At 31.1% G+C, this 12,744-nt stretch overlaps 1 protein-coding gene across 8 annotated transcripts; it reads left to right on the top strand.

Annotated features, from left to right (window-relative positions):
- The first annotated feature begins 760 nt into the window (after nt 1-760).
- Nucleotides 761-10,963, top strand: LOC115994893 (probable disease resistance protein At5g66900). Of its 8 annotated transcripts, XM_031119225.1 has the most exons (7): nt 761-863; nt 997-1,074; nt 2,604-3,346; nt 7,542-7,945; nt 8,251-8,612; nt 8,957-9,168; nt 9,919-10,963. In XM_031119225.1, exons 3-7 carry the CDS (start codon nt 2,782-2,784, stop codon nt 10,752-10,754), a joined length of 2,379 nt encoding a protein of 792 aa, XP_030975085.1. In that variant the 5' UTR covers nt 761-863; nt 997-1,074; nt 2,604-2,781; the 3' UTR covers nt 10,755-10,963. The 8 variants fall into 8 exon arrangements, with proteins under 8 accessions (XP_030975085.1, XP_030975086.1, XP_030975088.1 ...); XM_031119226.1 differs by having other exon boundaries at nt 761-1,074; XM_031119228.1 differs by lacking the exons at nt 761-863; nt 997-1,074 and having other exon boundaries at nt 2,261-3,346; nt 8,251-8,359; nt 8,480-8,612.
- Nucleotides 10,964-12,744: the final 1,781 nt, after the last annotated feature.

Here is a 12,744-nt window from a genome sequence, read left to right as displayed (position 1 = left end):
GTATATAGTGGAGCAAGAAGACTGAGATAGAAAATTTATACTCATCCTTATCATAGCACTCAAGGATGACTCTTACTCATTATTGCACTTCGGCCACATTGCAAAAGATATTCAGTACCTTGCCTCTTATTTTTCAATGTTAAATTATTCTCATGTACGTAGACATTATAACACTGTACACGAGCAATTTTCACATTCAATTTCAAGTTTGGATGAAAGATGTACCATTAGAGATCACCAAAATAGGCAAATTTAGCTTGGCTCAATCTATAACTTAACAATAATAATTTTTTATTTGTAATTGGCTAAGTTTTGTAAGTGGGCTATTGCATACTACTTTTTTAGGTTGCGTTTGTGTATCCTTGGGTCAGTGAACTGTTTATGGGACCCACAAGTACAGAATCTGACAAATTTTGCTTTAAAATAGGATCTCATTGTATTATTTATACATTTAAAAAATATTTTTCAATAATATTTTCAATAATAAATTTTTAATTTTCAATAATAAACAATATCCAAACATACCTTAAATATTTTCTTTTTTAATCCAACTTGCGTATTGGGCTATAAAGTTTGAAAACCGGATGTGAAAGCAATGCCATGAATTCTGTTTCCTGTTTCTTTTCCGGCTCTAATAAAGAGGTCAAGTCCATGCCGTGCGTAAAAATAATAAAAGTCTGTCCCTGCCGTGTTCTAAAGAGTAAAGTCTACTGATAAAAAAAAAAAATTAAAAAAAAAAAGGAAAAAAAGTGTAAAGTCTAAATTAGGAGCTAGTATGGTGTACCCGGCATATATGCCGGGTCACTCACACACTCGCGGATCCGAAACTTCCAGTCCTAAAGATGCGCAATTGCGGAGAAAAGGTGTGTGTTGATTCTTTTATTATCGTGTTTTACCCTCCCCCCGAGAGAATTGTATTTTGGTTACCGTCTTTTCTTTATCAGAAGAAACTAAGCAGAAATTGAAGGGTTCCGTGTTTACACGTTTCTTTCGCAGTTGTATATAATAATAAAGTCGTGTTTACACGTTTCGCAGTTGAAGGGTTCCGTGTTACTTCAGCTTCGTAATTTTCAGGTATCGCTGCTAATTTAAGTTGTACTGTGTTGCAGTTTTTCATTCATTTGAAAGCAGATCTACAATATATCCTTAAGCAAAATTATAATAAAGTTTCGATTTTTTGGGCGTTGTTGGGTAGAGGGAAGTCTTTTTTAGTTTGTTTCTAAATTGGGTCCTTTATTTGATTTATTTGGGTTATTTGGCAATCGAAATAGTAGATGTAATTAATTAAGTGAATAAACTTAAGAAGCTACTTAATTTTTATATAACATAAATTAATTCATTTTATATATATAAAATAAACTTTTTCTTTTCATTATTATAATTAAATATGTGATTGTCCATTTTAAGAAAATTTGATTAAATTTACATGAAAAATGTCACTAAATATTATGTTTTTACTTTTTGCTATCATATTATTAGTAATAAACATATTATATTTTTATTTATATAATTTAAAATTTTATTTATTATATTATTTATAACGTCACCGATTTGACCATCGATTGGATCTCGGTCCGACCAAAAAATCAATAATTAATTTCTTTTCCGGTTCTTTTACTGTACTGGTTTATAAAACCATGAAAAAAACTCCAAAAAAAAAAAAAGCACGAAAATCTAAAAAAAAAAAATTATAATGAAACCACTAACAAGGTCTAAACCAAATGCTAATAGAAAAGCCTAATTTCATCTCAGACTAAGACTATCAATATTCCAACACCAACACGATTACGTTTTTAATTCAACAAATATTAAAAAAAAAAAATCCTCATTGCCTTAGTGCCTTGTAGATTCACAAGTAATTAAATAATTTAAACTAAAACTAAATCAAACTTAAAGGCTAAAAGGAAATAAGAAACTCACTTACTCTTTACAGTCATCGCCGTCCATCCTTGTTCAGCAACATTAACAATAACCACAATTAAATTCCACAAACTTTATGTTGTAAAACTTTATATATTTACGTGTTTTTTGATTGTTATTGTTATTGTTGTCATCAATATATAAATTTTTCTTTTTATTAAATTGTATAATTTATGCTTCTTGAGAAATAATGTAGAAAAAATTTCCTAGAAGTACCACTGGCCGAAACCTTTGTGGCAAGCAATTTGGAGTTTTTTATTTTATTTTTATTGAGAAAGAAGCAATTTGGAGTTTAATTGTTCTGTGTAAGGCAAAAAAATCTGGTTTGGAGAGCAGCCAAAAATTCTTTACCTAGAAGAATCTAATAATAATAAAAGTCCGTGCCATGCTCTAAAAAGTAAAAGGTCTAAAAACTTGTCCGAAACTTCAAGTCACAAGATGCGCAATTGCGGAGAAAAAGGTATATTGATTGATTTCTGTATCAACGTGTTTTACCCTCTCCGACTATTCAATAATTTCCCCTCCCCAGAAAATTCTATTTTGTTTACGCTCTTATCTTTATCAGAAATTAAGCAGAAATTGAAGGGTTGCCGTGTTTGCAAGTTTCGCAGTTGTATATAAGTGTTAATTCAGCTTCGTAATTTTCAGGTATCGCTGCTAATTTAAGTCGTATTGTGTTGCAGTCATTCATTTGAAAGCAGATCTACAACATATCCTTAAACAAAATTATAATAAAGTTTCGATTTTTTGGGCGTTGTTGGGTAGAGGGAAGTCTTTTTTAGTTTGTTTCTAAATTGGGTTTCGAAATCCTATATTGGATTTATTTGGGTTATTTGGCGATCGAAGCAAAGTTTAAGATTTATGGCAGTAGAAATAATTTTTGAAGTTGAAGCATTTGGAGGTGCAGTTAAGAAAGTGGTCAATCTTAAACACCTCGGATCCAGACTAAATCATATATTGCTTTTGTTCAACGATGATACAAAGCGATTAGATCTCCCAAAAAAGAATACAAAGCGCTCGAAAGAAGACGTGAAAAAGCGTGAGAAGCAAGTTCGCAAGTGCTCGAAAAGCCGGTGGTGCCGCTGTTTTAGAGCCTGTTGCCCCCCCGAACTTTGCGAGTCGGACGAGGACATCGCAAGGTCCTGTGAGGATGATACGGAAGCAAATAGCACAAGGAATCATGGGACCGAGATTTCGGTAAACTTGAATATTATTGAAGAAGAAAAGGATTCGAACTGGGACAGACCAAGGGCATTTTGTGCGGTTCGTAGACCCCCGATTTTTACGGTGGGGTTTGATATGCCAATGAAGGAGTTGAAGGCACTGCTGTTGAAGGAGGAGGTGCATCAGCTTCTATTGACTGCTCCTGCTGGATGTGGGAAGACCACATTGGTCCAAATGCTCTGTCAGGATGAGAAAATTAAAGGTACTACTTCCATCTCTTTAATTTGTTTGGGGTCCAAGACCATAAATGAGTTATTTATTTATTTATTTAAATCAATTATAAATATAAAATAGGTTCTTCCTGCTATTTGATATGTAGGATGTCGCATTATTATTAGTAAAGTTTCTATATTTAGGTCTTGCTAACATTTACTTTTTGATTGATAATATCACTAATTCAAGATTTTCTTCTAATATAATGTATTTTAAGTAGGATATTATCAATTTAATTTTAAACATTTTCTTTTTTGTAGAAACAATTGTAACATGTTTTGTTAATAAAATTTTATAACAGATACTTAGGTATTTAGCCTTTTTATATAATTAGAAGGACAAAACTTAAGTACAGTATTTAGGTATTGTTGCTTAGATTCTCTTCTAAAGATTCAGCCATATGACTTTTTTCCTTTTGGGATGAAAGTGTATTTTTATTTAATTACAGTCGCATGGCTAAATTTTAAGATAGAGAACCTAAGGAATAACCCTAATCAAAATAATTATAGTATTAAATATTATAACATCATTACGATTGTTTTCATTGTTATCTTTTTGATAGAGTATTTCATTATTTTCTAAGAATTTTTTATGAATTTCTTTATTAATATATCCTATTTGAGATTTAAGTGTTTTATTTTCTATTCTATTGTCCTTTTTTGTTAAGCTTTATATATATATATATATATATATATATATATATATTTCAAATTTTAAATTATTTACAAATAAAAAAATATTACCTATTATAAAATATATATATATATATAGCAAGAATAAAATAAATTTTAAATCATTAAAAAATATAATCTAATTTTTTAATGTTACTATTGTGACTTCACTTATTAATAAGATCACCCAATATTGTCTCCCTTGAGATAAGACGATGCATAATCTAAAATTCAATTTGGATTTTAGAGGAGAAAGAGGGATTATTTGGTGTGTGACATTATGGAAGGCTAGTGTGTAGTCTCGAGTATATGCATGGATACAATTAAAAACAATTATAATTATACGGTTCAAATTATATTTTTTTATAAGAAGTTCAAATTATACATTGTATTAGATTATACTTTTTTTAAACCACGCATTTCTAAAGTATATAATGATTTCTCATTATATATACTAGCTTGTAACCCCATACATATGCATGGATACATTTAAAGATATACAATAAGATGCATAGTATAATTCTCATATATATAATTTAAATACTATTGATGTTATTTTTATATTTTATTATCTATTTAAAAAATTTTGTAAGGATATTATTAGGTATAAAATATAAATTGTCTATATATTTTTTTTAATTATTGTAAACCACCTTTTTTTTTTACAATTCATTTATTCTAGACTTTTTGATTTTTGTACTTAATAACTCACTTTGATGAATATTTATGATGTGGTATCACATTTTATTTTAAAATTAAGAAATAAAACTCTTTAAGAATAAATAATTTAGGACACATGGTGCAAAATTGGAACTCTAATTTGGAATTCTAATTTGAATTTCTTTCAGCTTCACTTATTATTATTATTACTAGCTTGTAACTTCTTGCATATGTATGGATATACTTAAAAGATACACATTAAAATGCATAGTATAATTCTTATATATATAATTTAAATATTATTTATAGTCATTCTTATATTTTCTTTTTTAACTCTTTAAAAAGTCTTGTAAGAATGTTATTAGATAGAAAATGTAAATTGTCAATTTTTCAAATATTTTTATGTTAATTAATTCTAGACTCTTTGGTTTTTGTTCACAATAACTCACTTGAATGAAGATTTATGACATGGTCTTACATTTGATTCCAAAATTAAGAAATAAAACCCTCTCTAAAAATAAATAATTTAGGACACATGACACAAAATTGGACTTAAATTGTAGAATCTAATTGGATTTTTTCTAAACTTTACCTATTAATATATATATATATATATATATAGATGACTTATAAATTTGAATTGTATTTTCTCTCTTGGGGGAAGGATGAGTGCTTGCATGTTGGGGAAGAAATTGAGTGGTTTGTTCTGCTTCTGTCCATTGTAATCCTAACAAGGAGTTCTTCACTTCGTACATGGATAGAGACTTTGGTTTTGTGAAGATGGGCAACAAAAGTTATTCGAAGATTGTGAGAAGTGGTGATGTTTGCATTTAAACTAGTGTCAAGTATACATTGACTTTGAAGGATGCGCAACATGTTCCTGAATTGTGTCTTCATCTATTTCCAAAACCACATTGGGATTATGACAATTACTGATGGAAGATGTAAACTGAACTAGGGTTCACTTATGGTGGCTAAAGGCAAGCCTTGTTGCACTTTCTACAAGACAGATGTGAAGGTGTGTAGAGATGTATTTTATGTTGTGAAAGAACAAATCAAAATTGAGGTACAAAAGGTTGACTCACATCAACAACAAGGGGTTTCAAATTTTAGCAAAGAAGTCTCTTATTCCCTTTTCCAGAGGTAGAATGCTAAACCCTTGTAATCATTGTTTTTTCAATAAACAACATAATATTTCTTTTGCCATATCCTCACAAAAGAAATCTAATCCTTGGATTAGTCACTCTGATGTTTGTGGTCCTTTTTGAGGTGGAGTCTTTGGGTGGCAATAGATATTGTCACATTTATTGATGATGCATCAAGGAAGATGTGGGGAATGCGTTGAACACAAAAGATCAAGTGTTTCAACCATTTCAACCATTTCATGCTATGGTTAATTAGAGAGGCAGAGAAGCAATTGAAGTGTCTCTGTACTAACGGGTGAGAGTACACATCAAAAGCATTCAAAGGTTGTTGTTTAGGACATGGCATAAGGGATGCTAAGACAATTTATGGCATGGTTTCAAACCTGAACCATTCAAAGAACTGAAAAAGGGGAAAGTTCAAAGTTTTTAAGCTCGGACTAAGGTTTAATTGAGGTCGAAACTTGAAGTTGTCATAATTAATTTAGTAATTAATTAAAATACAAATAAAGGTATATTAAATTTGTATATATTAGCAAAATTGACTAAAAATATCTATAAAAAAATTAAACAAACTTTCAAATAAATTTTCATAATATTGTAAGGTTAATAGAAAATAGCACAACATAAATAAGCATGGAAAAGAATTGTATAATTAAATCACAAGTAAAATTTATAAAAATAAATAAATAAATAAATAAAAAACAAACAAATTTGGTAATATTTAATAAATTGAGAGAGGGGTAATATAATAAGTCGAAAAACTGTAAATTATGTAAATCTAAAATAAATATAATAATATTTTATAGTTGATCACTAGATGCCTTAGTCTATTGTTTATACCTTGGTTCCTAAATGGGAGGTGGGGTTGGGCTAAGACGATAACAGTGGTGCTGTAATGTTTCTTACGGTTCAACAACCTAGAAACCAAAATCAAACCCCAAAAACCCTATAGTGGATTGTTGGAGCTCGTCTAGATGTAGGCTTCATTTCAAACCAGTATGCCTTTTTTGTGTTTGATAATTTGTCTCTTAGAATCGATATTACATATCTTTCTAGTTTAGCGTTGTTATTTGCTGTGGCTAATAGCTATTACCTTTATGTTGGTAAATACACACTTGGTGGACACCGTTGAGGGAGACTTTGGTCCCATCAAGAAGTGGTTAGTTTTTCCTAACAATATGTGGCCATGACAAATCATGTTCATTCATTTGTTTTGGCCCTTTCAACACTTGAAGCAGTGTTTTTGGAATATTTCATATTTTGGAATTATTTCCTTAGAAAAGTAGTAAAAGAAAAGAGGTACAACAACAATAATCAAGTCTTATTCCCAAATTTTGGTGGTTCAGCTATGAATTGTCAACAAACTATCTATGATCGACCACTTGTATTCTTTTCCATCATTCTATTGTGTTCAAAGTCATATTCTCTATCGCCTCCTTAATTAACATGTCATTTTAGGAGATGATTGAAAAAAAGAAAAGCAATTCTCATGACTCTAATTGTGGCATTTCTCACATCTTTTTTTTTTTTTTTTTTTTGTTTGTTCACTCACTTCTTACCCTTTCCCTTGATTGGGCTTGGGAAATTTTTTTCATGACCTAGCCATTATGTGAGTTTATTTATTTATTTTTATTTTTTATGTAATTTTATGAGACATGAAATGTGCCTCCAAGGATGTTTTCTAACTACATTGTTTTTGGATATACAGGCATGTTTGCGAACAATATTCTCTTTGTCAACGTTTCTAAAACTCCCAATGTGAAGGTCATTGTACAAAACCTATTTAGTTATAAGGGTATTAAGCCTACGTATCAAATTCAAAGTGATGAAGATGCAATCTGCCAGCTACCACAAATGTTGAGTCATATTGGACCTAGTCCTATATTGTTGATCCTGGATGATGTCTGGTTTGGATCAGAATTCCTTCTTGAAAAGTTTAAGTTTAATATTCCAAACTACAAGATTTTGGTTACTTCAAGAACTGCATTTCCAAGATTTAAACATACATATAACTTGAAACAACTAAATGATGTGGATGCAATGACTCTTTTTTATCACTCAGCATTCCTACAAGATGAGAGCTCTTATATTCCAGAAGAAGATATCAAAAAGGTACTTGGTGAATCTGCGATATATATATCAGAAGATATACATTTTTTTTATGGGTACATACATAATACCAAATGTACTTTGCCAAAATCATTATTCCTACTTATGCATACTTTTAAGCTTGCTTATTTTGTTTCCAATAACCCAACTTTCTAAAACGAGACTGCAAAAAAGGGGGAAAATTTTGTCACACTCTGTTTTCATATTTCTGAATAATTAATGTCGTTTAGATAATTTAAATCTTGGAAAAAATTGCCCTTGTTGAATTTTGAACAGTAATTGAGTTTATTTGGTTCCTTGCATTGCAGATAGTAAGAGGTTGTGGGGGGTTTCCATTGGTCCTTAAAATGATTGGTGGTTCACTGTGTGGGCAACATGCAGTGGTATGGCATAGTAGACTTTTGAAATGGTCTGAAGGTCATTTTTTTTTCAATTCTGATACTGAGTTGCTTCCTCATCTTCAAAAAAGCCTAGAATTTCCAGATGACAAGATCATTATCAAAGAGTGCTTCATGGACCTTGGTTCATTTCATGCAGAACAAAGGATCTCTGCTGCTATCCTTATTGATATGTGGGCAGAATTATATGAACTAGATGAAGATGGAATCCACTCGATTGCCAATTTGCAAGAACTCACCATTCGAAATCTGGCTAACCTTGAGATGACAAGGTACGCTAGCTGTTTATGACCCTTTATGGCTTAATGAACTTTTGATGGCAATTGATAATTTGTTATTATAGTTTATTTGACCTGTCCGCACTAAATTTGGACTTTTTATTTCATTGATGTGAAATGTGATTACAACAAAGAGCTAGAAAGAAAGAAACTTATACCAAACTAGAAACAATAAGAGATGTCAATTACTCTGCCCAGGAAAAGAGAGGGATTTTAACTTTTGTTAGTCTATAACTTCCTGTAATTATATTCTTAATTTTGTTGGATATATGTTTGTGTGTGAAAAATTATTTTTTTTAAAAGTATTTTTCTAACCTTCTAATTTGCCCATTCACCAGGAAAGATGCAAGTGAGGTCAAGAGCTATTACAATGAAGACTTTGTCACACAACATAATATTCTTAGAGAGCTTGCTCTGCATCAAAGTAGCCAGGAGCCTATAGGACAAAGGAAAAGACTGATTATGAACATAAGTGGAAGCAATCTACCAAAGTGGTGGATGGAACAGAAACAACAACCCATCAATGCACGCTTATTATCCATCTCAACTGGTCGGCACATTTTCTCTCTCCCAAATACACACACATACACATTATGTAACCTACATAATATTGAGTGCTGATCACATCATATTCATTTAGGGGCAGAGGGAGGGGAAGTTTTTTTTTGGGGGGCGGGGGGCATAAGCCCCTTGACTTTTGAAAAATCCATCCTCCCTCTTATACTTTTGGTAAAAAAATCCATCATTAGATATAAATTAAATAATCCCCACCCCCACCACCCCCCCGCGGCGGGGAGATTTTTACTAAAGACATGTAACACATTTATTTAGATGACAAATACATCATTTTTGTTTCCTCTAATTACTCTTATACCATGAATAACTCATTAATTTAAAGTGTATTTAATGTATTTCATAAAAATAGAAAAAGTTTATATATTATTAACGCTCTATAACTCTTATACCATACTAATATATCCTAGAAATATATAAGTAATTTTTTTTAATAAAAACATTCTTTATTTTTATAATTTTTCATTTAGAAAATTAGAGATATGATTTTTTTATTTTTTTATTTTTTCCTTTTAGAAGAAACAATAAATGTTGATTTCATGGTTAGGTGTTAAAAATCTTTTAGTTTTTATTAATGTTAGATATACTTTGTTATATATAAAAAATAGCATTTGTTAAATAATATTACAAACATATTTTGTGTGTGTAGGTTTTTCTTTGGATTTATTTTATATTCAGCTTGGCCTTCCTGAAGAATTTTTTGGTGTATACAATGTATTTTTTGCAGATGAATCATTCTTGGGGAGTTGGTGCAACATTCAAGCACCTAAAGTTGAGGTTTTAGTTCTAAATTTTCAAACAAAGAATTACACCTTACCTGAATTTGTGGAGAAAGCAAATGAACTCAAGGTTTTGATAGTCAGTAATTGTGGTTTCTTTCATGCTGAAATAAAAAATTTTCAACTGCTCTGGTCTCTACCTAATTTAAAGAGAATTAGGTTGGAGAAGATTTCAATTTCTTCCCTTTGCAAGACCCTTGTACCATTGAAGAGTTTAAGAAAAATATCATTATTTATGTGCAATATTGGTACTACTTTTGAGAATTGTACCATCCAGGGTTCATATGCATTGCCAAATCTAAAAGAGATAAACATTGACTATTGCAATGATCTAGTAGAACTACCTGTTGGGTTGTGTGACATTGTTCGCCTAAAAAAACTCTACATCACCAACTGTCATAAGTTGTCTATACTGCCTAAAGGTATTGGAAAGCTAGTGAATTTAGAAGTGTTAAGGATTAGGTCTTGTACTGATTTGTCAGAGTTGCCAGAGTCAATTAGAAGCCTCCATAAGTTAAGCATTCTTGACATATCTGATTGCCTAAGCATTAGCAAGTTGCCAAAATACATTGGTGAGTTGTGTAATTTAAAAGTGCTTAACATGAAAGGATGCTTGAGATTATGTAATCCATTGCCAGAATCAACAATAGATCTTAAGCAATTAATGATTGTGGTATGTGACGAAGAGAGGGCCAAGTTATGGGAGCCTATCAAGGACGTCCTCACCAAGCTTAACATTGAGGTGGCTAAGAAAGATATCAACTTGAATTGGCTTCTCAAGTAGAACTTTTGAGAACCTTCATTCAAAGATACAATATTGAGTCACCTGGCCTTAAATATGTACAACTTTATTTAAATGGAATTATGGTGATAACCATATGGATTTAGCAATTCATATGATTTCTTTTTATTTTTTATTTACAAATTATTTGGAATTTGTAACAATTCACTCTTTGCCCTATGTATATCAAATGTGCAATATATTATAATTCATATTGTTATCTTCTATAAAGTTCCATACCACCGTATTTGGTCATTTAGTGTTCTTCCATTGTTAAACTATTTGTAATAATGATTTTGTTACAAAGGAAATGTGCAGCCATAAAAATAACTTCACATATATCATTTTGAAACACTAGGTCATGTTATGTGGCACTTTATTGAAGCAATTTTGCATTTAACCTTCAATCTCATCTTTGCATGTAACTTTGAATAATTGGCCTTCAGCGAAAGCACGTAACTTTGAGGTATCCAATTGAGAAAGAGCTTGAAAATTATTACAACCAAAATTGAATTTTGTGTTGTTTTGTTTTCTTATGAAAATGCACATCATGATAGTCATTGAAGTGTATTTCCAAATTAAGAGGCTTCATATCAATTTATCACCAAAAAAAAAAAAAAGGATATGTTCATGCAACTTAAAATTCTTGCTTTTTATGACAAACTATTTGCTTCAACTAATTTCTAATTTTTATAACAATTATGCTGTAGTCTAAATTCTTTATCACCTGAATTTGTACTATTTTAATTCAACCAAAACCTTAATGTTATTGCAACAATAATTTGTGTTATTACTCTATTATATGGTCAACATTTTCCATAAGCTTCTTACATAGAAGCTTATAGCATTATCCAAGCATCGCGCCGGTAGTCTGCTAGTTATTCTTAATGGTATTGAAAGGTTACTGAAGTGTGCTGCCATTGGGCCCTCATTTTTCAAATATTATTCTCTTTGAAGCTATTGATCCCGCCCAAGCGTTGTCCCCCAAAGCAGAAGAAAAAAACATCTAGTTATAGGGTCAAAGAGTGAACTGGGCTTCTCAGATTCAGTTGGTTTTTGTGATGCTTTCTCTGTCACTCACCATGATGCGAGGAAGGCGTTAGAACAGCTGAATGCTTTGCTAATGAAGACATCAAGCAGCTGCAGAGGCCCGGAAAGATGTACAATTATACTTGGTCATTCTTTTGGCATATTCCATGGGTTATTTCAATTTTTATATTTGTAACTAGTTTCCATGAATTCTACAACCACCAAGTAGGGAAGCCCAACAGATCTTATCAGGTTTCATGGGCATTTGGTTAATAATATTCTTAGTGGTACAAGCAGAATGATCTATTATACGTGTTAATCCACCCTTTTCCTTTATCAAAAAACTTTATCAAATTAATCAAGCATGGGAAGTCCATGAAACTAAATCTGGTCGAGGCATTCCTTTAAATGCCCTTTTAGCATTCTGAATATTCACACACTTTGAATACATATGAGCAAGAACACTTGCTGCAAATGATAGGAAATCAAACCCTATCCTTGTCATGTAGCCATGAACTTGCTTGCTCAGGTCCTTTGCAACATGATCAGCACAAGCATTTAAAACCCCAGCAAACGTGGAAACTTGCTTGTTCACCCATTTCAGGATTTTTTTAGAAAATAACTATAAAATCTAAACAATATCATTAGTTAGCAAACGTTTCAAACTATTTTGGTTTCTAACAATTCGAGTTTATTGGAGTCGATTTGTGGGTTGTAAAATCGAGTTTAGAATACTCGATTTTCCTTTTTTGCAGTGACTAACGTGGGAAATGGGCGTACAGAAATCGAGTTAAATAAACTCGATTTCCATGCTTACAAACCGAGTCTAACAAACTCGGTTTTTACACATAGAAATCGAGTTAAATAAACTCGATTTCTATGCATACAAACCGAGTTCAATACACTTGGTTTTTACACATAGAAATCGAGTCCATTGGACTCGATTTCTGTGTTTAAAAAACAA

Source organism: Quercus lobata, chromosome 6 (genome assembly GCF_001633185.2).
Source record: "Quercus lobata isolate SW786 chromosome 6, ValleyOak3.0 Primary Assembly, whole genome shotgun sequence".
NCBI classification, from domain to species: Eukaryota; Viridiplantae; Streptophyta; class Magnoliopsida; order Fagales; family Fagaceae; genus Quercus; species Quercus lobata.
This window is presented reverse-complemented; position numbering and strand designations above follow the sequence as displayed.

Coding starts and splice junctions, on each gene's coding strand:
- LOC115994893 (XM_031119225.1), top strand. CDS start 2,782: ATGGCAGTAGAAATAATTTTTGAAGTTGAAGCATTTGGAGGTGCAGTT. Junction 7,946..8,250: donor CAGAAGAAGATATCAAAAAG/GTACTTGGTGAA, acceptor CTTGCATTGCAG/ATAGTAAGAGGTTGTGGGGG. Junction 8,613..8,956: donor GCTAACCTTGAGATGACAAG/GTACGCTAGCTG, acceptor CCCATTCACCAG/GAAAGATGCAAGTGAGGTCA.